At 46.5% G+C, this 25512-nt stretch overlaps 1 protein-coding gene across 1 annotated transcript in view; it reads right to left on the reverse strand.

The window, feature by feature from the left end:
• The window catches only part of thsd7ab (thrombospondin, type I, domain containing 7Ab), a gene marked incomplete at both ends in the record, with an annotated part of 117993 nt that overhangs the window by 15370 nt on the left and 77111 nt on the right, over nucleotides 1-25512 (reverse strand). The window contains 9 exons of the mRNA XM_080005798.1: nucleotides 3439-3580; nucleotides 5015-5168; nucleotides 5310-5443; nucleotides 6444-6622; nucleotides 14273-14545; nucleotides 16968-17162; nucleotides 20298-20401; nucleotides 22168-22303; nucleotides 24144-24259. Of these exons, the coding sequence (XP_079861924.1) occupies nucleotides 3439-3580; nucleotides 5015-5168; nucleotides 5310-5443; nucleotides 6444-6622; nucleotides 14273-14545; nucleotides 16968-17162; nucleotides 20298-20401; nucleotides 22168-22303; nucleotides 24144-24259 (1433 nt within the window). The remainder of the gene's footprint in view (nucleotides 1-3438; nucleotides 3581-5014; nucleotides 5169-5309; nucleotides 5444-6443; nucleotides 6623-14272; nucleotides 14546-16967; nucleotides 17163-20297; nucleotides 20402-22167; nucleotides 22304-24143; nucleotides 24260-25512) is intronic.

Consider the following 25512-nt stretch of genomic DNA (forward strand, 5'->3'; position numbering starts at 1 on the left):
TGTATATATGAATGTGATGAACTTGAACGTATGTATGTATGTTTGTATGTATGTATTGTATGCATGTATGTACTGTATGCTTGTATGTATGTATATATGAATGTGATGAACTTATGTGTATGTATGTATGTACATACGTACCGTATGTATGTATTTATGCACAGTGTATGTATGTATGTATGTATGTATGTATGTATGTATGTATGTACTGTATTCATGTACGTATGTATGTATGTACAGTACTGTATGTACATATGTATGTATGTATGTAAGTATGAATTTATGTACACTTTATGTGTATGTATTAGGGATGCAACGGTACAGTGGCATCGCGGTACGGTAAATATCAAGGTTTTGGGGCCATGGTAACAGCACGATTTCGGTATCTTTATATTTCAGAAAAAAATGTTTTTCTCGTAGTCTGTCATAAATAACTAGTTGAATGCTCTGTGTGTATGACTGTGGGAGGAGGGGGCAGAAGGGGGTTCAAATTCATTGGTGGGTTGTTATAATTTACATAAGTTCATCTGATTTCAGGGGGTGTCTACAATAGTGAGTCATTTAAATATAAATTTCCGTTAATGATTATTTTATTTCATATTTTTTTTAAACGTTTCACAATTAAAAAAAGTAAAATTAAACCAGCAATATAGTTAGTTATTTTTTGCGTAGAACAGGTATAAACAATATTTTTCACACAAATAAAAATCGTAAAATAACTTATAAAAAATAAATAAAGGCTCGCAGTCAGACCAGTGCCTGTGTGCCTTCGCTTCGTGAACCTGACGTGACAGCGGGTGCGCCCCTGTTCAGCCAGGGCACCTCCCAGCGAGGGAGGAGCAGGGCCCGTCTCCTCCATGGAGGGGGGAAAGATTTTCCGGCTGAAGGAGACGGCAAACTTAAACAAACAACACGACATAAAACTGTCAGAACACGTTAAGAACTGCTCATCAGCCTGCGAGACTCTGTTCCCTTCATTCCTACAAAAGAGCCGTTTAAAGAATCGTTCAAGAGAAGTCTGTAATAAAGAGGCGACGCCACTATTGATTACACTCTTTACGAAAACATTTCTATGTAGTTTTATCTTTTTTCTCCCGAAAAGGCTGCGTAGCCACGTGCCGTTGAGGGAAAATAGACCTATCTATCTATCCATCTATCCATCTATCTTTCTATCCATCTATCTATCTACGTAGCAGTATTTATTGTTATACTAATGTCTCTGTTGCAATGTAGCTTGAATGTTATTCTCCCTTGTAAGTAGCTTTGGATAAAAGCGTCTGCTAAATGACTAAATGTAAATCTATCTATCTATCTATCTATCTATCTATCTATCTATCTATCTATCTATCTATCTATCTATCTATCTATCTATCTATCTATCTATCTATCTATCTATCTATCTATCTATCTATCTATCTATCTATCTATCTATCTATCTATCTGTCTATCTATCTATCTATCTATCTATCTATCTATCTGTCTGTCTGTCATTTAAAATAGTTAGTGGTGGCACCACTGACCTTCATATTTCTAATTGTTTCAAACTGAAAATAAAGACTGACTGGGAGAAACAAGACATGTCTGAGGCAACATGTCGCATGTCGCTCCAGAATCATCCCTTAAGAAATTCTGTAAGAAATTACAGAATTCGTCGAAATATCTTCGACCCTTGAAAGACACGAGTCAATGAGGAATAAAAATCTCTCCATCAAAAAAAACAACAACAAAACCAGACACCACGGAACGTTTCTTTTCGAGAGCCCTTGGGTGGCAGGGCCTTAAAAATACACATACAGTATGCTCTGTAATTTTGCTGTAAAAAACACTCCGGGTGCTGGAGCGGAATTCAGGAAGCCTGCCTCCCCTCTGATGGAGCCAAGCGGCTGTTTTTAGCAGCACGGCAATCATTTGAGAGCTCGACTCCAAGCTGGGAGCCGCGTCTCCTCCCGTTGAGCGTTGCGGCGCTCTAGGGAGACTGCAAGCTGAAAAAAAAAAAGAGACTGCAAGAGACGGAGAGAGATCAGGAGAATGAGATAGAGAGAAAGAGAAATATGGTGGGAAGGAGCGGCTGAGACGTTCTCCGCTGTGATGAAAAAAAATGGTCTTCTTTCCCAATAATGATCTCTGCTCGTATTTTCTGAACATATACCCTGGAAGGCTGGCGGACCGCTGGGATTTCACCACTCCCAGAGTCTCCCAGTGAAACTAAGAGAAAAGGATGGGATGGAACTGAGACATGGCTGTATTAAAGACAACTTCTATCATAGTAGTAGTAATAATAATAATAATAATAATAATAATAATAATAATAATATAAATAATAATAATAATCATAATTATAATAATAACTATAGCTGCAGGTAACAATACACAGGGTCCATTTTCGACACCGCTTACAAATGTTCGAGTTTCCATGGAACGTAGCATCAGTTTGTGCTGTCGCTCGTCTTTACATCAGCATTACGTCTAAAAAGACTTCAGTTTTTCAGAGTTTCCAATGAATGCATGGGAGTGAGTGTAAACTAACATGGTGGAACGGGGCTTCGGGGAAATTACTCACTGGATAGATTATAACAGCATTTGGCCGCCTGCTACCGTGCAGGTGAGGGGATTAAAATTTTACATCTTTAATTTAGCAAAATAAGTCGGATTTTGATATATATGTCCCTTATTTGGCCTTTCCTGTGAATTTGAGAGCCTCAACAAGTGCCATACAATACTGCATAGCATCAGAGGCTTTTCAGAGGCTTTTTTTTTGTAATATAAACTATTTATCAATTGAATATACAGAAAACAAAGTGGGGGAATTAATACCATGAAATACTGTACACCGCATTATTTGAAAGATGCCGTACTATACTGTGAAATTTAATACCATTACATCCCTACCACACAGTGCGCATGACACAAATCAACGTTAGAAGCAACTTATCTTGCTCCAACACCCGACCAGAGGTTTTTGAACGTTGCCGCATCGGTGATGCGCGAAAGCTTAGCTACTTCCGGTTAAATTTCCACGGTTTTTCACTAATTCATGCTCCGTAAGTGGATCGATTTGAATGAAACTCGAACCACCAGATGTCTGCGACGTCCCGGTTCTAACGACACCTAAACCTCGTGTCCGTAGCTGCAGCGGTCCGGACACTCTTAGCACGAAAAGTGCCAAGGAAAATTATAAATCCTTACAATAACAATATACCTACGGGATGGACCCCTAATAATAATAATAATAACAATAATAATAATAATAATAATACAAATAACAAAAAAATAATAATAACAATAACAAAAAAAATAATAAATATATTATTATTATTATTATTAATAATAATAATAATAATAATAATAATAACAATTATCATCATCATAGAGAAGAAGATGAAGAGGACAGAATCTTCTCAGTGACGTCAGTGCCCTGGAACCGGGTTTCCCGCTCACCTGTGATGTTGTAGAAGTAGCTGAAGCAGTTGAGGTTCAAGCTGCACGGCTCCTTGTCAACGGTGTCCGGACACTCCCTGCCGAGGGTGGGCGAGCGGATGGCGTACGCCGTGCGCACCCGGCTCTTGGTTCTGGTGCACGGCTGAGGAAATGGGAGGATTTCTGGTCACCAAGGTGGTGTTTAGGAACCATTTGGTGTGTGGTGGTGGTGGTGCTGGGAGGTTGTGTGGAGCGGTCATGCATGCCTTTTCGGGTGTGGGGGGGTGGTGCGGGATCTGCGTTTTAACAAATACTTAAATTATTAAGGAATCCATATTGCGGCTGGTGATAAGGATGCAAACAGACGCCCGAAGTGGAACTAAGTCGCCTTGTCAACGGAGAGCTCCTGCCACTGCGATGTCCATATTTATTGAACATTAAAGTCGATTAAAATGTGTGAATTTGCCCGCTTTTGGATTATTTCCCAGTTTATTGGTCTATAATTCATTTTTTTCTTCCTATAAATAAGTGGATTACGATAGGCTGTTCTGATGTCAAGCCATTCCCCCGGACCGACGTCTCCACGGGGGTGGGGGGGATATATATTTTCTATTCCCAGTCACTTGTAAAGGAATAAAAAAAAAAAAAAAAGAAAGTTCTCCCTCCCAGCAGACGTTCCCAGATTGAAGGAATCCTACGGAAAGTTTCCGCATGAAACGGCAGCGAGGCTAAAACGTTGTTCCACTGGATTGGTACACCAGCCACAGCCACTAGTCACGGGGGTGCGGAGGGCTGGTGGTGGTGGCGGCGGGGGGCGGAGGGCTGGTGGCGGCGGCGGCGAGCCGGGAAGAAAGGACAGCCTGAAGAATAACTCCATCGCTGGTCTGATGAATAAAACATTGAAACCCGCTGGAGCCACTGAGGGTTTCCTGTCGAGATTGGAATTGCGGGAAATTGAGCGCTGTCGAGCACTCGAGAGAGAGACAGAGAGAGAGAGAGAGAGAGAGAGAGAGAGAGAGAGAGAGAGAGAGGGAGAGAATGGAGTGTGATTAACCACGGGCGCGGCGCTGGTGTTGGAGCAGCAGGTGGAGGACGGAGCGCTTAAATCGCCGCTTTTACCACGGACCCACGGTGAAAAGATTCAATACGATGTTCGACACGGCGACAGCGTGCGTCGGACGGCGGCGTTTGGCTCGGGTTCATACGGGGGTTGAATGTTTCCCTTTTTTTTGGGGGGGGGGGGAGTTTGACAGAGAAAAGTTAGCGGGAGAATGGGCGTTCCATAAATATGAGGTTTCAAACCTGTTCAGTCCTGGGAATAGATTTGATCCTCCTTCCCCCTTGCTCCGTACACGTGGAATACAGAATAACTCAAAATTCATACGTTCAACATTCAACTCACAGACCATATGGCTGTTTTATTCCCCACATAACAAATTGCCGGACAAAGATTCGCAACCTGGGAATCAGTGGTCACCAAATTCCACGAGCCTCGGAATTATTATTTTTTTTTTGGCAAGCAACAGCTATTGAGATTGATCTCTGTGGTGTTTAAGGCGTTTCCCTACGTTTTTTTTTTTCTTCATCTGGATCTTACCAGGCCACATCGACTCCACGGGCCCCAGTCATTGAGCACGCAGTCCTCGGGGCAGGGCAGCCGGCTCTCCCGGGCCCCCAGGGGCATCTCCTCCGGGTCGCAGAGGTAGTCCTCCACCGGGTCCGACGGGCCGTCGATGGTGTTCAGCATGCACCTGGGGGATCCAGACGATTGCCCTCGTTTGAGCTGGGATTGTTTCTTTCTCAGGGGGATTTTTGGGGCGGGGGGATGTCATTGGTTCTATCTCGGCTCCGTCCGGTAGATTTGGGGGTGTCCGAATTGACCGGATCCTCACCTGACTTTTCTGGTTTGGACGCCCTCACCGCAGTTCTCCTTCAGGTCCACGTTGCTGACCTTCCAGACGCTCCACGGCTCGGCCACCCAGACGTACTGGTTGCAGTCGCTCTGACACGGCACCACCTCGTACACCTGCGGAGACGTACGGAAAAGGAGTTTCGCGTCCGGCGTTCCGCTCGAGCGGGGAAATCCCGCCCCGCCCCCCGGGGGCCTATCTTTCACTAGTGTTTCCTAACTGCGGAATAGAAATGAGCTTTCTAGCTGCTCCCTTAATGTAGCGTGTCCTCCGGAGATATCCACCGTAAGCTACGGCGCCTGCCCCGGCTTCTTGTGTTTCCAAACGGATCCATTACGCCCTAATCCGCGAATAAGTTAAATGTCGCTTTTGTGGCGTAATTTACCCGCAAGAAAGAACGGCTCGGTAAAATCATGATTAAGTATCAGTCCGTCTGCACACGGCAGAAAATGACTAGAGTGGCTCTTACCTGCGCCTGTGGTGGTGAGGGATGTCCAGTGGGGCGTCGGGGGATTAAAAAAGGAGACATTGTTGGATTAGTGAACGCACACAAAATGTTCATATAGAGCGCTATGTTTGATTAATGCATCGTCCTACAGACCCCAGTCAGATAAGTCTCTGGCACAAATACCTGCGTGAACCCAAACCGGATTGACACGACCTTAATCTGCGGCCGATAATATACCTACCGGCTCAGAAGAGCGTTTCCTTGCTCATGCTCATGTAAACTTTTCTCTTTTTTTTTTTTTTTCCCTTTCATTTCCAAATTGAGGCAAACTCAAGGAATCGGGCGGTTCACAGCAGGGGTGTCAGAACAAAGGGTGGAATCCATTTTTAGCGTCTCTCTTCTGCCGCAGTAATGAAAGGAGGGTAATGGAAAGCCTCATGGACCCGAGCTTATTATTCATTAAGATTCCATATTGCCGTCTCCCCCCCCTCCTCCTTTGCGGCGCTAGGCGCCTGTAATGCCCGCTGCGGTTGAAATAATCGAAAATGCTTTGCGACAGTTTGTAAATACTTGCACCGGAGAAACAGCGGTTTGCATTTAGTCCTCGGGGGATCCCTCAGACGACGCATTTTTCCGATGACCGGGGCGGTGCTGCTGCTGCGGTGTACCTGATTGATGTGGTCCAGCTTCGGGCAGGGCCGCCCCCCGTTGTACGGTTTCTCCCGGAGCCACTTGGAGCGAACTTTGACCCCGCTGCCGCAGGACTTGCTGCAGCGCGACCAGTTGGACCACTCGCTGAGCTTGCAGTCGGACGGGCAGGGGATGATGCAGGCCTCCTCGATGTAGCCTTCAGGGGTGGAGACGGGGGGAGAAAAAAAATGGAAACAGCTCAGGCCAGGGACCGATCGGGACACGGTGGTCCTCAAACTCTTTGGCCGACGAACGGGGACGAGGCCTGCCAGGCCCCGGGAGCCCAGCGGTCACGGTCGCCCTCAGGAAAACCGAACATCAAAAACATTTAGCCAGAGCTGATTTTACGGACAAGCAAAGCAGAGAACTGCGGTCGGAACACTACGTGGCCCCCAAGGGCTCCTTTCTTTGACAGAATAGCAATGGTTGTTGGTTTGAATTGGCCCCAACATTCCAACGAAGGGAATAACATTTATTTGGCTGGCTGGCTGGCTGGCTGGCTGGCTGGCTGGCTGGCTGGCTGGCTGGCTGGCGATGGCACGTGGGTTGTCACCACAGCAAGATGTCTTTCACCCATCCTGACTATCTAGCGGCGGTGGGCAGCCATGGCCTGGACCGCGGACCCGCTCCAGCTCCAGCTCCAGCTCCAGCTCCAGCGCCAACTCCTCGGTCAAGGGCGAGAATCTGAACGTGACACGCGGCTCGGAAAAAACCCCAGAAACTTCTCGCCGCTGCTGCGCGGCCGCAGGAGCACGGAGGAACGGGCACGCAGTGTCGGCGCCGTCGCTATCAAAGCAGAAACGCACCCACGTCCCCCGAAGAGGGCCCCCCCGAGCGGCGGCTTCCTGTCGGGATCTTTGAAGGCCCCGGGGGGGCCGCAGAAGAAATGGAGAATCGCATCCTTTCTCCGGTGGATGTGGGATTACATGTGTCCTCATTTCCACCTCCTTTCTCCTTTCTTTTTCCTTTCCATCTTAACTGACAAACAAAAAAAAAAAAAAGGGACAAAAAACAGAACCCCCAAAACCTCTAGAACGCCAAAATGGGGGGGGGGTACGGTATTGTAAGTGCATCTCCTTCTCCGGGAACACTAAAAACTATTAACCAATACTTCACACGCTGATCGCGGCGCAACAATTGATTTTCGGCCCAATGTCTGGAATGAAAATAGACGCACATTCAAAGGTTTAATTTCATGGTCCGTTTATATAAAAGTCTGAATTTGCGGCGGAGGCGGTGGATCGGGGGGGCTGGGGGGGGGGCTTTATCTTTTCAATCTATTTTCACTTCACTCCGCGGGGCCCGAGGGGTCGCGACACAGTGAGAGGGTCTCCTACTTAACCGTCTTATTCTGCTTATTACTGTGGTTCATTGGCTTCTTTCCCTGCTCCCGGCGGCGTGAACATCGCGCCACCTTTTTTGCCGACGCGCACGGAGCCCGCCCAAATGCGCTTGAAAGGGATCGCTCCTCCGCGCCGCCGGCTCCGGGGTCGCGACAGGAGCAACCTTTTTTTTTTTTTTTTGGCTTTGTTTTTGCCTTTTTCGATTGTTCTCCGGGAGCGGTGCGGTTCGGTGGAGGCGGGCCGACGCCTGGTAGTCCTATCAAACGCCGCCGGCCTGGAAATCAATTTAGCCTCTGATTAAGAAAAAAATCAACGGTTTGGAGGAGCTTGAAAGTGGGGAATAACCTCAGAAGTCTCAAGTAATTTCCTATTTCTGGTCTCTGAGAGGGTCTTTCTTTTCAAGTATAAACCCCCCCAACCCCCCGCTTACAACTCACCTTCAGACGGATACTTTGCTTGGCGCTCCTCATTACTCATGATATTTACAGATAATTACCTGGGTAATTGGTCGTAAATGATAGATTCTCTGCCATTATAGACAAACAAAACAGACAAGGGACAAAAGACAAACAAAATTGATTTGTTTACCAAGGCATTGAAGATTATATAGGCATATTCCTTAAAAGTGGCGAAATGCAGGCTAAGACTGCACAAACACGCACACACGCACACACACACACACACACACACACACACACACACTGACCCAGTCACTGACCCCGTCACCCCGTAGCGTCCCTCAGTCCCAATCTACGTCTTTTCTCGGTCGGCCTGCCGAGTTCAGCACGGCCTCTGTAAACAGCCGCGTGACCCCTGACCTCCCGCCGCAGACCCCTACGGTGCACCCCCCCCCCCTTCCTGACAAATCACCGCCGGACGTCGCTGTTGTTCATTCGCGGTCGACTTGTTCGCCGCCCTCGCCGGGGGCCCTGAGCGCTCGGAGCCGCGTCCAGAGCGCCGGATTGGGATCTGTCCAGGATGCCTTTTAAAAAGAGTCGGCCCACATGTACATTTTGGCACGGACCGCCCCCCCCGCCCCTCCCCCACCAGGAAACGAAATCTGCTTTTTTGTCCACGCGCCATAGTGACCGATAAACCCCTCATAATTTCAGCGGCCAGCCAGCGTGTTTGCTTTTTTCCATATGACCTTGCTGCGAGGCTTGGTCGTCTGCCAAAATGGCCGGGAGCGTTGAGAAATTCACCAGCGACAGCCTAAATGTGCTCGCATTTGGTTAATGGAGGGTGTTAATTTCCCGACCCAATGCTCCGTCGGACTGAGTGCAGAAAGGATTACACTGATTATACTTCCTTCGTCAAACTGTACGGACGGCACGCCACTCCGAAAAAGTAAATCCTCCCACTGAAACTGTAAGTAGGTGGGAGATTCTTGACATTATGGGTTTTTTTGGGGGGTTTTTTTTGGCTGTAATCCGCCCCTAAACCTCCTGCTGCAGAGTTGCTACAGGTTCCGGCCCTTAAAAAAAAAAACGAGGCAAACTGATTTTTCCGGTGTGTGAATTCCACATCACACACAGGTCCAGTATTAACACAAACACTTCACACCCCAACGCTTTTCATTTAGGAGTCCACACAGCAGGTGCACGTTGTGTCCCTCTGAGCTATCTGATGCCATTAAATCTCAGTGAAGGGCATTATGGGCAGCCATATGCGGTAGTAACAACACAACACAAATACATATACTTATAAGTACAAAACACTGAAAATTAAAAAAGGAGCAAGTTCTAACTAGAGGCTATTTTTATTTTTATAACTGTTGTTGATCTTATTACTTTACTACTATTATTATTGCCTACATTTGATGTGAACTGCTGATATGCTGCAATTCCCCTATGAATGAATGAAGTATCTATCTATCTGCGTATCTACATACGTATGTATGTACATACATACATACATACATAAATACATACATACATATGTACATACGTATGTCTATATGTATGTATGTATGTATGTACATACATACATACATACATACATACATACATACATACGTATGTGTCTATATGTATGTATGTATGTATATGTCTGTCTATATGTATTTATGTATGTATGTATGTATGTATGTATATATGTATGTATGTATGTACTGTATGTATGTATGTATGTATGTATGTATGTATGTAGGTATGTATGTATATATGTCTGTCTATGTCTGTCTATATATGTATGTATGTATGTATGTATGTATGTATGTATGTATGTATGTATATATGTCTGTCTACATGTATGTATGTATGTCTGTATGTATGTATGTACCGTATGTACTGTATGTATGTATGTATGTATTAAATGTACTGTATGTATGTATGTATGTATGTATATATGTATGTACAATGTATGTATGTACTGTATGTGTGTATGTATGTACAATGTATGTATATACTGTATGTATGTATGTATGTATGTCTGTATGTATGTATATATGTATGTACAATGTATGTATGTACTGTATGTGTATATGTATGTATGTCTGTTTGTATGTACAATGTATGTATGTACTGTATGTGTGTATGTTTCTATCTTGCTTTGAATGTCAAGGATCCCTTATTAAAGACTCATCTCTGTTCCTACCTGTGGATACGTGTCGCACTCTGACTTTGAGGCACCTTGAGACGTCCTGCACCTTGAGACGTCCTGCACCTTGAGACGTCCTGCACCTTGAGACGTCCTGCTTTGAAACTGATTCAAAACCTCGCACCCCCCCACCAAACCGTAGGTGGCACCGAGCGGGGCCAACTCGTTCAGAGAGGGAAACGGCGCCGACTCTGGAAAAGCGCTGAGGAAAGGCATTGGCATTATCTCCCCCTCATATCGCTCGTGCCGCCTCAAAGAGGAAGCAGTGCAATCTGCGGGGAGAGCGATGGCGTCTCTTTGTCAGGGCCCGAAACAGAGGCTGCTGTAATTGCTAATCTCCTTCTGCCACCGATGTCTGTGGGAACCGGAGATAGCGGCAGCCATCGCAGCCCAGGGCGCCCAGTCACAGCGGTGGAAGGGACCGCGGCTCCCTCTCCCCTATCAAGATCGGCCCCCCCGATGACGGATGAGATGGAGGGAAGGCCGCGGCTGGAGATCGAGACGATGGGGGAGTCGGGAGCAGAGGAGTCCGACGGACGGGGGAGACTTGCACGGGCGTCTCCGAGACGCGTGTGCACCTTCTGGTTGCATGCGCCGTTTATCCGTGCACATAAGGTAGCTTTCCCTGTCCCTCAGGCTTTTGGGGGTGTCAATTATGCTTACAGTGGCGCGCACGCGCACACGCACGCACGCACACACACACACACACACACACACACACACACACACACACACACACACACACACACACACACACACACACACACACACACACACACACACACACACACACACACACACTTACTTTCTGGGGATGTTCTCCTCTCACACCCACACTCAGATTAACTGGCGCATATCTGAATCTGTGACTCACACGGGAAGTCGGAAAAAAAAACCCCTGTTTATATATGCACAGGGCTGATGTATTCATCGCCATAACGCCCATATTCTATTTTCACGGCAATTTCACAGCCGGTTCCTCAGCCCAGATTCCGTGCTTGAAGTATTTTGGATCTGAGATGGGATCTTACGACGGCGGAGACAAATGATTGCGACAGAGATGTGGCAGAATAAAAGGCCACCTCACAGGAAATTCGGCATTCAACGCAAGGCGCGAGCCACTTTGGGAGCCGACTCATTATGCACACAAACAAAATTCCTCGATTTAGGATGAATATTGAACGGGGCCCGAGTTACAGCGGTTTCCGTTTCCGCTGTGCCGCGTTCTCCAAGCTGTTTATTAGACATTTTTAAATCGCCTAGACTGCTCCAGTCCGACTGTCTCCAAATATAGAATTCAATTCAGACTACGGATGGTCGCTTTAATTCTCTATTTTCTTTTACAATACACAAAAATAATTGCACAATTGTTTTTGTTCTGAAGACCACGGACCTCTCCCCTCCTGTCACATTCTTGGACCTCTTTAAGTAGAAAAGGAAATCAGCGAATACATACATTATTTCAACCGAAAATGGAATCCAAACAGAGAGTGTGTTTAGGGAGAAGAGGAGCCAGCGGGCGAGAGGACAATCCATGTCATGTGGACCGAGGCCAATTACCCATTACTAAAGTGCTTTGCTATAAAAATAGATAATTGATGGTTTTTCCAATGTGAGCAACATTTATGAACTGCAGCAGAATCATCTTAAAATCAATTTTTATTTTGCAGACCTGTTTTTTATACAGTCTTTGCGGCAGCGGTGTGTGAGTCGTTTGGCAGCGAGCAGCCATTAGTGGTTCAGCTAATTAACACCAGAGAAATAAACGGGTGGAGAATTAACAGCTCTCTGTATCTGAGTGGCGCTGGGTGCGCCACTCCAAGAGCACTCCAGGTTCAGCAGGTTTGCGCTCAAATCGCGAGCACGGGATGGGTGTGTGGAGTTATTCCGGGCGACTTTTTGAAAAAAAATCTCTAATATTTGTTCTTGTTTGGACTTGCGTTCTTGTTGACCTGCTTGACGACGGTGGTCATTCAAGTCATGTTCCACACTCAAATTTGCATAAGACAGAGCACGTTAAAAGCAAAGAAAGCAAAAGCAAATCCTGGCATTCGTCAAAAGATATTGATGATTGCATTGGCTAGTGATTTGATTTATTTTTACGAGAACAGAAGTCTGTTCTTGAACACCCGATGTTTATCCCCACAGAGTGTGAGTCAGCCATGTGGAGTTGCTAATTAGCGTCAACCCAGAGCAGTGTTGCCAGATGCAGAAAACCAAATAATCGTAAAGGGACTCTAGAATTATCGTATTTCAGGGCAAACCATTGTGCATTCACATCCAGACTACGTCGCACCCACTCACCGCATTGTGATTGGCGTGATTGGATCATCTATGATCAGATCCAGGGTCAGTTTGTCCTAATGCACATTATTGACACAGTAAACATAGTGGAAGATGAGGAATCAGGCTGGTTCCAAATAAGCTATGTACCATTTCACTCTGGTGAAGAAAAAAAAACCCTGAGACTCTGACATGTGGAAACTATCGCAAATTTCGGGGCTTTTAGAATTGTTGATTGTATCATCACACAAATGGTTAAATTATTGTACAAATACATTAATTATAGTACACCTGGCTGTACGCTGACCCAGAGGTCCAAATGACGAGTGAGATCAGATCATCAGGGAAGAATAAAAACATGGCAGGAGGAATATATAGTGAACCTGGTATTTTACCTTCTTATTTATAGCATTTTAGACTATTACCCAAACCCAAATAAACAAACAAACAAACAAATAAATAAATAAAGTTGATCATTTTTGTCAATATTTCCCCTCAGATTGCGCTTTGGTGCAGATTTGTGTCGGCTCAGCAGCCGTCGCTGGAGTTTGCAGGTCAAGCCAAACAGAGCAGCACAGTGATTCCAATAAATCCCTGCGATGAGCGACAAGCACAGGGGGGATTAAGATCGATAACATACGTAGACACACAGGCACAAGCACACACATATGCAGAAATACACGTACACACACGCATAGACACACACACGCGCGCGCACACACACACACACACACACACACACACACACACACACACACACACACACACACACACACACAGGCAAGCGAAACCAAACAAGCAGAAGTTCACTCACTTTTGCAATTTTCATTTTTGTCCACACCTGACACCGGAGTCGCAGAGTTTGCTCGGCTTTTGTTTACATATCAGACTTGCTGCACCTGTTCTATTTTTTAATTACATCAATAACACACACACTCTGTTTGTATAATGTGTGTATCTGAAATAAAACTTCAGAGAGAGACTGACTTGACTAACGATCTATGTGATTATCTTTAGAAATGTGACTCATGATGTGTGCATTCCCTTTGGAAGAATTATTCCAGTCTAGAATTAAAGAAAACTACACAACTAGAGTAAAGTTTCATATCCGGACTGAAATAACTGCAGAATTGCTCTACTTCTGACAAATTGGCAACGAGGAATTGAAATGGTATTGGATTGGGACATCCCTGCTCATATAAGCAATCCTACACCCAGTCCAAAACACACACACACACACACACACACACACGCACACACACACACACACACACACACAAGCACCCATGCATACACCCACTCCTAAAGCCTCAAACACAAACACACATAACCAACCATACCCATGAATACACCCATTCCAACAGCCTCACAGCCTCACACACACACACACACACACACACACACACACACACACACACACACATACAAACACAAACACACACATACAAACAAGCACCCATGCATACACCCACTCCAAAAGCCTCAAACACAAACACGCTTAACCAACCATACCCATGAATACACCCATTCCAACAGCCTCACACACACACACACACACACACACACACACTCCCTCTCCTCACCGTGGCTGTTGCAGCGTGAGGTCTCCACCAGCCGGCTGTCCTGGTCGTAGCACACCATGGCCTGGTAGCGGTATCCCTGGCCGCACTCCCTCAACTCCCCCTGCGGCCTCCCACCCTGGGGGCCGTCGGCCCGGCCCGGCCCACCCTCCGGCAGGACGCAGTCCGACCAGTTGCCCACTGGCTGAGCGTTGTACTTGTCGCACGGGCAGTACTGCGTCTCGCTCAGCGGGTACATCTGGTTATTCTTGCACTTGTCCTTCTTCCTGCTCCTTCCTGGAGATGGACAGAGAGCGAGAGAGAGAGGGAGAGGGAGAGGGACGGGGTAAAACATGTAAGATTTGTCATCAGCTTTGTGGATTTAAGCCGATTCTGCTTCTGTTCTTCTATGTCGTCATTCATAGGCTCTGCACTGTGGTGCGGTGTCATAGGTCCAAAATTATATATATATATTTTTTAAAAAGGCTTAAATAATAAAGAAAAAAAAAATAGAACATATTTTGTCAGATTGATCTGTATTATTTGCATACTTTATTCATTGCATTCAAATAATAATAAAAAAAAATCTGATTTATGTTCCAGGGTCCTCTTGAAGCAAGTCACTTAACTAATTTAAATTATATTGGTTAATTACAAAAACAACGTCTATGAAATACCTACTTGCCACCAAAGAGTGGGAACAAAGAAAAAAGTTGCTTTGCTTCTTCTTCTTGTTATTTTAGACACCGAATTTGAATGAATGCGGCGATATTACCGTATGCATATAATTCACTGCAGTCATAATTCCTTCCATATCGCCGTCCCAGTGTGATGCTGATTCGCTCACACAGAAATAGAAACAGAGCCTCAGCAGAACACAACGTGCAAAGAGCGGGACAGAAATAGCTTGATGTACTTTGACAGGACGCACACAGTCTGGTGTTAACAGAGGTGCTATCAGGGCGCCTGCCGAGAGTTACATTTCATACTTATTAAGACCAGTTGTGATGAAATTTAAGACTGTTGATTATTGGGCAAACGTCTCTCTCTCATTCAATGAATAATAAATACCGGCAAGTATTAACATGCAAAATAGTCTTAGAAAAGCAACTTATACTGTAAAAAATATGATCCATTTTATATAGAATGTTGTACAGGTAGGGATACAGGATATAAAAATGTGATATTTTTTGGCAATAATGTCATCCACCGCTATTTGTGAAGTAAGTATAAAGTGAGTTGGGTTCATTTAGGAAAGGTAAGTATTAGGTTCAGCTTCGCGTTCGGGGTTTTCGAAAATCCGAAAATGCTCGACTGACGCGTAAGAACTTGACTCGTTTTGACAAGAAGGATAAAATAACAGCCGACAAAAAGTCTGGGGTTGAAATGAAGACCGTCGGGCATTTCAAACCCGTGCCCGCTTAATGACCTTCAAGGTCATGGAATAGTCCAGACGTGGGACTTTCCTTCGGCCCCGCAGACACCCCCTGTTTCCCATGCCTGGAAATTCCGTGTCATCCTGCGTCAGTTGTTTATGGGGGTTGTTATCTCAAAAGTCCTTCTTAGCTCCTGGTCTCCATTAATCTCCAGCACTCGTCTTGCGTGCTGCCCACGGTTTCTAACCCTCCCCCACCGTCCCTACCTGCCAGACGTGGTTCTGACTCATTAAAATCACTGCGCTGTGGCTTCTCTCGCTAAGTACGCCGGGGGAACGGCACTGATTACTGCTAATTGTGTCTGTGCGGCGCGGCGGCGACACCCTACAAATCTCTCCATCAAGGACACGGCTGGAGGTGGAGGGAGGTTTACATCCCATCCGTGCCCCTACATCATCGTAGATAAGACGTGGATGAGGCCCCGTTTTGGGGGTTGCATCTCTCGCTGGAGCTCGTCACGTGGACGTTGCCGGTATCATTTCGGATTCGGGAACATTGAAGACGCGGGGCAGGTTGAGGAGGCGCCCGAGGGCCTCGCATCCGGAATCCTTGTTTTTCGGTGGGAGATGCGGAATTTGGACGCTACACTTTGCTTCTCTTTGTCGGAGCCTTGCCCAAATCCTTTATACCTCATTAGGAATACGCTCAAGCTAAGGAAAACAATCATCCTTGTACAATCAGGGCCCGACATTAACTTTCAGAGCAGGTTTGCCAAATTGGCAACCGAGGGCTGATGTATGGTTGCCAGTTTGGTAACCACTTCTAAAGAGTAGTGTCGAGCCCTGATCATACAAGGATAATTGAAATAATTGGACAAAATTGACAAAATGAAGAGTGACAACATTGTTGCCAAATTTGAATAACTTTATGATGGAGAGATTATGATCCTATACGATTACAACCCACATTTCAATATTATGGTGTTTGACCAATGGCCTAAAACTGCGCAACTGGGCAATGCTCATGGTTGAGCACTGATAATGTTTTGTACTACATCCCAGGGCCAAGTGGACTGGTCCATCGTCCATTGGTATGTGTTTGTGTGTGTGTGTGTGTGCGTGCTTGCGTGCGTACGTGCGTGTGTGTGTTTGAGATGCTTTGAGTCTCCCTGCTTCACACCCGTAATGAGGGATGGACGCCGGTCTCCTATGACCTAGAACGGGAGTAAGGGGCTAAAAAAATGGGTGGATGGATGGATGGATGGATGGGTGGATGGGTAGATGGATGGATGGATGGATGGGTGGATGGATGGATGGATGGGCTGACGAAGGCGCGTTCCTCACCTATCAGCGCCCTCTTCCTGGTGCGGACCCCCACACAGTCGGCGGTGCAGGAGGAGAACTTAGACCAGTTGGTGAGCTGGCAGTCATCCTGGCAGGGCAGGATGCAGCGCTGAATGATGGAAGGCATGGCCCTGGCGAATTTAAGACACTCCCCGACGTCGGCCTGAGTCCCGTCCAGCTGGCGGCAGGACACCGCTGCAGGAGGAGCAGGAAGACGGCGGACAAAGCGCCCGGTTACAAAGAGTGAGAGGCCATTTTGCCGCCGTCTGGTTTTTCTTCTTCCTTCAGAAACTGATTGGCTGTCATGGTCGGTTATCAAACTATGACATGGTTTACCTTCCCTCTGAAAAGTCTAACAAAGCACGGTGATATGAGAGGCGGCAAGTGAGATAAATAACATTAGCAACTCTCAAAGGAAATAACTGGAGTAAAAAAAATGGACCAAAACTCCATATTTGTAATTATGTCTGCTCCCGTGTGGTTTGCATAGCACTAAAATAACCGTTATCAGTGGCGCATGCACCCTCACGCTCCTTTTGCCAAATGCTCTGAGTTTTCCTCTTATCCTCCTCTGTGTGCTTTCAATAAAACCGTATTACTTGCGGTCGTGTAATATTTCATATTTTCATTTCATATTCTCTGGTGCAGACATTATGAAAGATTATACTGGCGCGGAGAAATCAATCTTTTAGTGCGTTTCTGCTGAACCTCCTTGGAACCGCTATTGGTTTGGAAAGCCTCCATTTGCTTTGTGTGGGGTCAGGCTGTATAACGTGTGTGTGTGTGCGTGCGTGCGTGCGTGCGTGCGTGCATGCGTGTACCTGCATTGGTGAAAGAAAAGTGTTTGAGTTTCGAAAATCTCCTCATTTAACTCATGTAGTATTAGAGGTATTGGCACATGCTTACTGTATGTGTGTGCTTGTTACTGTGTGTCTGTTTGTCATACAGTGCATGCATTGTGTGTGTGTGTGTGTGTGTGTGTGTGTGTGTGTGTGTGTGTCTGGTGTGTGTGTGTGTGTGTGGGTGTGTGTGTGGACAGGCAAATGTATGGAAATCAGTGTGTCAGCCTTTGTGTACGTGTGTGTGTGTAAGTGTGAGTGTGTGCTTGTGTGTCTGTGTGTGTAAGTGTGAGTGTGTGTGTGTGTGTGTGTGTGTGTGTGAGAGAGTGTGTGTGTGACTGTGTGTGTGACTGTGTGTGTAAGTGTGAGGGTGTGTGTGTGTGAGAGAGTGTGTGTTTGACTGTGTGTGACCGTGTGCGCGCACATGGATGTGAATGTGTGTCTGTGTGTGTGTGTGTGTGTGTGTGTGTGTGTGTGTGTGTGTGTGTGTGCGTGTGCGTGTGCGTGTGCATGTGAGTGTGTGTGCGTGTACATTTGTGTGTGTGGCATTGTGGCTGCTTTGGTCTTGTATTCAACCTCTTGCTGCATAAACAGCATGTCTTGGTCCAAACCAGACCTCTGTGCGTGAAACTCTAGAGAGGTGTGAAATAAAGAATAAGCCTCAATAGGCCTAAATTGGACCATTAAGCATTTGCAGAACAAAATGTGTAAATTCTCATTTTTTTCCCTACTGTTCATTAATATATACTCTAGCAGGACACAAATGGAAAACGTGGACACTTTCCATGGTTTTCTATAGGAGGTGGGACATAATGAATCTGATCAATCTGCGTGACCCCTTGAAATTGAATTTTCAATCAAATCCTCGCAGGAATACATGGTACATCTATCCTCAATAAATGATGGGGGGAGGAGTGGTTCTTCGCCAGAAAGACAGAGCGAGAGAGAGAGAGAGAGAGAGAGAGAGAGACATGGGCCGCAGTTTCCAAACCTTTTTTAAAAGTGGATATCCATTAGATCGTCGTCCTAGAATTCCATTGGTAAACTGCAACATTTTTCTTTTTTGTTTCCTTTCTTTCATCCATAGTTTTCCTTCTGATCCTTCTGCCCTTATTGTGAATGTCCGTCCATATCTATCCATGCTTCTTCATCAAATTCACCGCTTCCCTCTCACTTCTTGCGCCTGTCATATCAGCGGATTGTTGTCGGGAAAAGCGGACCCCGCCACCAACAATGGACACATCACATATAGGAGCACATGCATAAGGTGAATGCATTAAATGGTCGACTCTAAAGTGCCAGATTTTAAAAAAATCTAATATTTTACAAAATAATACAGATAATAATAATCGGAAAATAATCATGGATTGCCACTTTGACTCGCTTTAACGTCGCCACTTGCCGATGCGAAACCAACTTCATGAAACACGCAGAGGCCCCTCATTCTGCACATAGCACAGATGATCACCGCCAACCGTTCCTAAACCGGATGCATGTGTCGGCTCGTGCTGATTTATGAAGACGGACCACATCAGTGCCATAAAAGCCATGCACGGGCTTTCGGGTCGTGGGAAGATACGCTCGGGTGAAAAATAACCCAAGATATGAGAATCGCTCCCATAAAAGCGATCACGCCATCGCATGCCGTCCGTGCTGGGAGAGCACTCTCACATCGTCGTCGCTCACTTTGAACAAGCTTCCATAACATGTTTTGAATGAGTAGAGTATGACTGCAGATCTACAAATCTACCGAAAGATAGCACTTCGAATATGACGTTTGGCACTGTTGTTGTGGATTTTGTAAAAATGCTTCTAATACTTCTCACTTCAGCGTTCAGTCCGCGCGATGGACCCCACTGCAGGCCTATAGCGCACTATAGGAGAGGTTTACAATCTCCACCGAAACAACAACAAAAAAACGGCACATTAAAATTGCATGAAAAAGGCCCGAGGTGCAGAAAGCCAAGAGTAGAACAACTCAGACTGTCAAACGAGTCTCAGGGGGCAGGCGGCAAGCTGTGCGCAGCTCCCAAACTCACCCAGGCTAAAAAATGAGAATTACCGCGTCCTGGTCGTATGCCTCCGATGCTCAAGTTGTATTTTACATTCATGTCCGCCCAGACTCATCTAACAGTGGTGAAGGTTTTGAAGGAATTTAATAAAAGTTTGTTAACCCAAAAACATAATGTGTCCCGCCACGGCTGTCGCCGGCGTGGAGGCATAAAAAAAGAAATCTCGCATCTGTGGTGTGAGGGGTGTCGTCCTCACTTAGCGTTGTCTTGCGAGAAGGATTTCAGCGCGCGCCGTAAGATTCTAAATTGGCTGTTTTGTGGGAAAAACACAGCGCCATCCAATAGCTTCCCATCCCACTGAGGCTGTGAGGCTGAGACACCTTGATGAATTATACTTTCATTGAGGGAGATCAGCCGGGTTAGCTGATGAGACAGATGGAACATGAGGGCGGGGTCAGGGGTGGGTTGGGGTTCGGTACCTCTCGTCTGGATTCCCGGCCCGCAGGACTCCTGTGCCCCGGGGCTGGCCTGTCTGAGGGACCAGGGGACCAGCTGACACTTCCTCCATTTGTGGGTCTTCCACCTGCGTGGATGGACAGAGGGGTGGATGGAGGGATGGATGGATGGACAGACACAAACGATGAAGTTACGAGGTATCAGTGTGTTTGTACATCGGTTGACTGATCAGATTTTCATTTTGCAGGGTGGACATAATGGGAGGGAGCAGCTTTCAAAGCATTGAAGATAAACTATTTTTCTACAGAATGTTATTTTTTTATGGAGCATTGGCTTAAGGTGTGTGTTTAATCCCTGTTTTGTGTGTTTAATCCCTTTTATTTTCTTCCTCATGATCATATACACATATACAGATACATATACAGAGAGAGGTCGACGGAGAACGGGCAGACTGGTTGGAGCTGACAGAAAGGCTACTGTCACTCAGACAACCACTCTGTGCAATGCTGTTGAGCAGAAAAACATCCCAGAATGCACAACGCGTGCGACGGGTTACAACAGCAGAAGACCACGTCGGGTTCCACTTCTGTCAGCCACGAACATAAACCTGGGTCTGCAGTGGTCACAGGCTCACCAAAACTGGACAGTTTGAAAACACGTAGCCTGGTCCGATGAATCTCCATTTCTGCTGAGGCTCACAGATGGTAGGGTTGCCGCACTTTGAGTTTTTTGTACTTTCTTTTTGTGTTCTTACGAAATGTTATGTAACAATAGGACTTGATTTATTCAGCTGGAGGTAATTCTACATAATTTCTACAAAGGACATTTGTCTTTTATCGCAGCTGCGGTGTGGATAAGTAAGGGAAGCCGACAGCACCCACAATGCATTTTTTGCATTTTGGAGGTGGCCCATTAAGGCTACGTCCTGACAGGAGCTGTAGAACTCAATTTTTGTTCCAAAAAAGTCATAAATCAAGGCTTTGCAGAGTGTAGTTTATCAGTGCGACGAGCACGGGCGCGGCACTTCTTCACGACTCCAATGACTTCGTGAAGCTGCGCTGATGGTTGTTTTGATCTCAGAAAAGTTTTTTCTTTAAATTTATATTCTTCCAGGCAGAACCCGATGTGAAGGATGCACGACCTCACCGCAAGGGGTTTGCGCTGAGGTACGAATAGTCCCCGGTCGAGAAGATTGTGAACCGTGAACTACATATTGTTTAAATAACACAAAAGTATTTCCACAAAAAAAAAGAGCTTTTCTGACCTTCAGCGGTGTCATTGTGCTGTGAAAATATGCAAATCCGGATTGAATTCATTTATTCACAGGGATTTAAAGTGTACATGTTATTTTTCACATACATATTCAATGCATATTTTCACCGTTCATTTTATCTGGAGCTTGATACGTAATTTCTGAGTGTTTTTTTTTTTGCCGCCGCTTGTGAGCGTCAAGCTCTGTATATTTCCCCGCCAAACGAATCAGATTGGGAATTCCGATCGGGGTTCTCGGCGCCAGATTTATGGAGTCCTTTTGTGCCTCGTTTCAGACGCACCCGGCTCACAGACTGATGACTGGTAGTTGTCAAGCGGGCGGCACTATTTATTCATTCAAGAACACGCATTTTAGAGACGACGGCACAAATGATAGGAAGAGATATGACGAATTCCACCAGAGCTTACTCAATTTGCCAGAGTCGGCTTTGCACGGAGATTTATCAGCAGATGCGTATAAGCACAGTCGTACCGCATTACATTTCGTTATTCACACGTTGGGTTCAAGTTTTGATTTTACAACTTTTTTTAATTGATGACTAAATACTATATCTTTGACATTTCATGCACACAGGTTCTGGCCCTCTGTGCTCCTGGCCCCCCGGCCCCCCCCGGTTGTACCTGAATCCAGGGCAGACCTTTGGGACCTCGCAGTCCCGCTCCCCCTCCAGGACGTCGGGACATTCCTGGCCCCCGTTGGCCGGCATCTGGATGATGAGGCGGCTCCGCAGCTGCTTGGTCTTCACGACATTACCAGCTAAAGAAGGACGCACGCACGCACACACACACACACGCACACACGCACACGCAAACGCACACACACACAGTATCAGTCACCATAAACTCTGCCAACTTTCCCTCTGGAACTCTCCCCAGTCCGTGTTCCCTGCTCTTGCAGATACATACAGAGATACTAGCATGAGATATCATTCCGTTCCCAGACTGAAATAGGATATCAGAACTGGCAAATGATTTGATGCCAAGATGAATATAAACCAGATATTACAAAAAAAACAACATGATTTTCTGCTGTTTTGAGACAAGGCCGCGTGTTAGATGTCTGCGATGGGGGCAAAGATTGAGCACATTTCAATTATTTTGTTCCCCTCGTTCACGGTCTAAGTCCATAGTGTGAATGAAAGCAATAGATCAGATCAGTACTCAGCTGGGACTTGAAGTTAAGGATAGAGCATCAGCGGTCGCTGCTGAAAATGTGCTGTTGACCCATCCTTCATTCTGGTGATGTCTTTTTGACTGTTGCGGTGCAAACCAACATTTGTTTGGGTAAAAGTACTTGGTGGATACATCTGTTGGTATGCATGGTCTCTCTGAAGACCCTGCTTCAGAGAGACCATGTGGGAAAAAAAAAACAATTCGATGTCCAAGCCAAAATGTATAAGTGGCCAAAAATCTGGAGATTTACTCAGCTAGAGGTAATTTCACTGTACATGTGACTCTTATTTCAAGGGCATTTCTTCATTATCACAGCTGTTGCTGTTGCTACCGAGTCAGAGGAACCATGTAAAAAAAAAAAAAAATTAGATGGTGAGCTTAGCCGCTCTGTTACGCTCTGCCACCAAATCGACCCTGAGACAAGGAAAGGTGATTATTTTAATGGGAAGCCTTCTCTAAACAAGATGCTCTTCTGATTAACAGGCCAACCTGGCGAACTGGCCAGATGGAGAAGACACCACCCGACCTTCGACCTCATCTCTCATTAACCGACCGCTCCACGGTTGTGACGTTCCCGGGAATAGTTAAATGAGAAGAACTGGCTCTCCGGATCTCCTTGACCAACCAACGCGGGCGGTCGCTCGGCGAGTAAGCCAGGATGAGATATCAAAAGAATGGAATCAGAAAAAAATAAAAATAATGCTCCAGCGCTGATACGTCTCCGGAGAGCGGGAGGATTTGTTCCGCGGTGTCACATGAGGAGGTCATCAAAATGTAAGCGATGATGATTTCACACCGTAAATCAATTTAATGTATTCGCCAGTGTTTGCCGGCCGGGGCGATGTCTGTCCAACAAAGGTGACCTCATCTGAAGCCCGACACCGCCCCCTCCCACACACAGGCACACACACACGCACACACACACACACACACACACACACACACACACACACACACACACACACACACACACACACACACCTCACAGCATGAGTACAAAAACAAAGCAGCCGCTCCGGACTCGGTGCTCCGGCCGTGCTGGAGGAGGTCGCCCAGAGGTTGTCCGACATGCCGATCCGTCAAATTAATTATCTGTAACAGGACGTGAGAGGAAATTTTGGGAGCCAAATGAAGCCCTCGGTGGGCAGTTAATGTGCACGTGCCTCCGCTGGTGCTCGCTGACTTCTCTGAACATCGGTGAGGCTCGGGGCCCGTCTCCTCGCGCCCCTGCATAATTTATATCAAAATGCCGTAAATGGATAAGTACCGATCTTATGGGGCAGATTTCACTTGACTATCCGAAATTTGATTTTTCAGGTTTTTTTTTTTGTTATTTTCCCCCGCTCCGCTCGGGGGCAATCCCACGGGAGGCATAAAAGACGCGAGCCGGCCCCCCTCCCCCCGTGTTGTTTAACCCTTCGTACCTGCGTCGCAAGTGAGGGGGCACGGCGTCCAGTCGCTGAACGGCGTCACGATGCAGTCCTTCTTGCAGAGCAGTCTGCAGGGCCGCACGGTGCCTGGACGAGGGCCGTCTGGACACCTAATGAGAAGACACACACACACACACACACACACACACACACACACACACACACACACACACACACACACACACACACGTGCATTGTGGGAATTTCCCGGCCAAAATGCCGCAGTGAATGTCAACTGTGGAGTGGCTCGCTCCAAAAGGCCAACGACAAAATGACATTGATGCCTATATTACCCTGTCGAAAGTAATAACGCTTGGAAGCTACCCCGCCTTTTCCAGATCACCACAAAACCCTTGTGTAGCAGCCCTCCTGTGCCGACACTTTACAAAATTAAAGTGGATCCCCTCGTTAAATGGTGGGTTTTGTTTAGGTTTGGAGCTGCTGGTGTGGAGTTGTTTCTTTGAATGGAGGGTTTCGGAGCTCACGCCCAAACAGAGACGCAGCGCCGAGCACAAAGTGAGGCTGAGGGTGAAGCTCGTAGCCGGTGATCAGGGGTGACGTCTGCTGAAAGGAACAGGTCTCCGGTTACCGCCAGCACGCTCTCGCCGTCTCTTACGGCGGGAAAATGGAATGTGTGGTAAGGAATGCAGTTTATGCTTTTATGTGTTCTATTTCATGCTGTGTACTCGGTAGAATTTTGTGCTGCTATCTTGGCCAGGGTCTCGCTTATGAAAAAAAAAAAAGCAGAAAATGATTACAGTGCTATTCCAAAATGGAATACAGAGAAGATACAGTATATAAAGACAACAAAACAGGAATTTCCCTTCAAGCCCCAATGAAGCCCAATCACGAGTCTTTGATCTGTGATTTTCAGATCTCTGGGTCATAGTCGATAATGTAGTTTTCCTCTGTGATGGAGACGACGGAGACGACGGAAACCGCCGAGTCTATCTTAAATGTAAACCAGACGACCAGCGTCATCTGGTTTACATTTATTCGCTCTTTAGTGAGAGAGCGTTGGTAAAAGCAGGGAGTTCCTCATGGCTGAGAACAGACGAGTGGCAGACAGGCCCCCGGAGGTGGGGAGATGCGAGACGGGGTCCGCCGAGCGGTAATCCCTCTGATGGCGCAGGGAGACGGGTCAGACGGGGGGTTTCCTTAACAACGGTCGCTCTTAATCTTCAGCCGTTTTGAGCGCGCGACCGGGGCCCCCTCGCGTGCGCCGGCGGATCGAGATAAATGGGGCGAGATTGACCCCGGTGGAAGACGCTCTCGTAATCTGATCCGCCGAGCGCCGCCGAGCGTCCCAGGCCGGCCTACCGGGATACTGCCGCTTCATTTCCCCGTCCTGCGGCTGATGCGC

This window comes from Zeus faber (genome assembly GCF_960531495.2).
Source record: "Zeus faber genome assembly, chromosome: 8".
Lineage (NCBI taxonomy): Eukaryota > Metazoa > Chordata > Actinopteri > Zeiformes > Zeidae > Zeus > Zeus faber.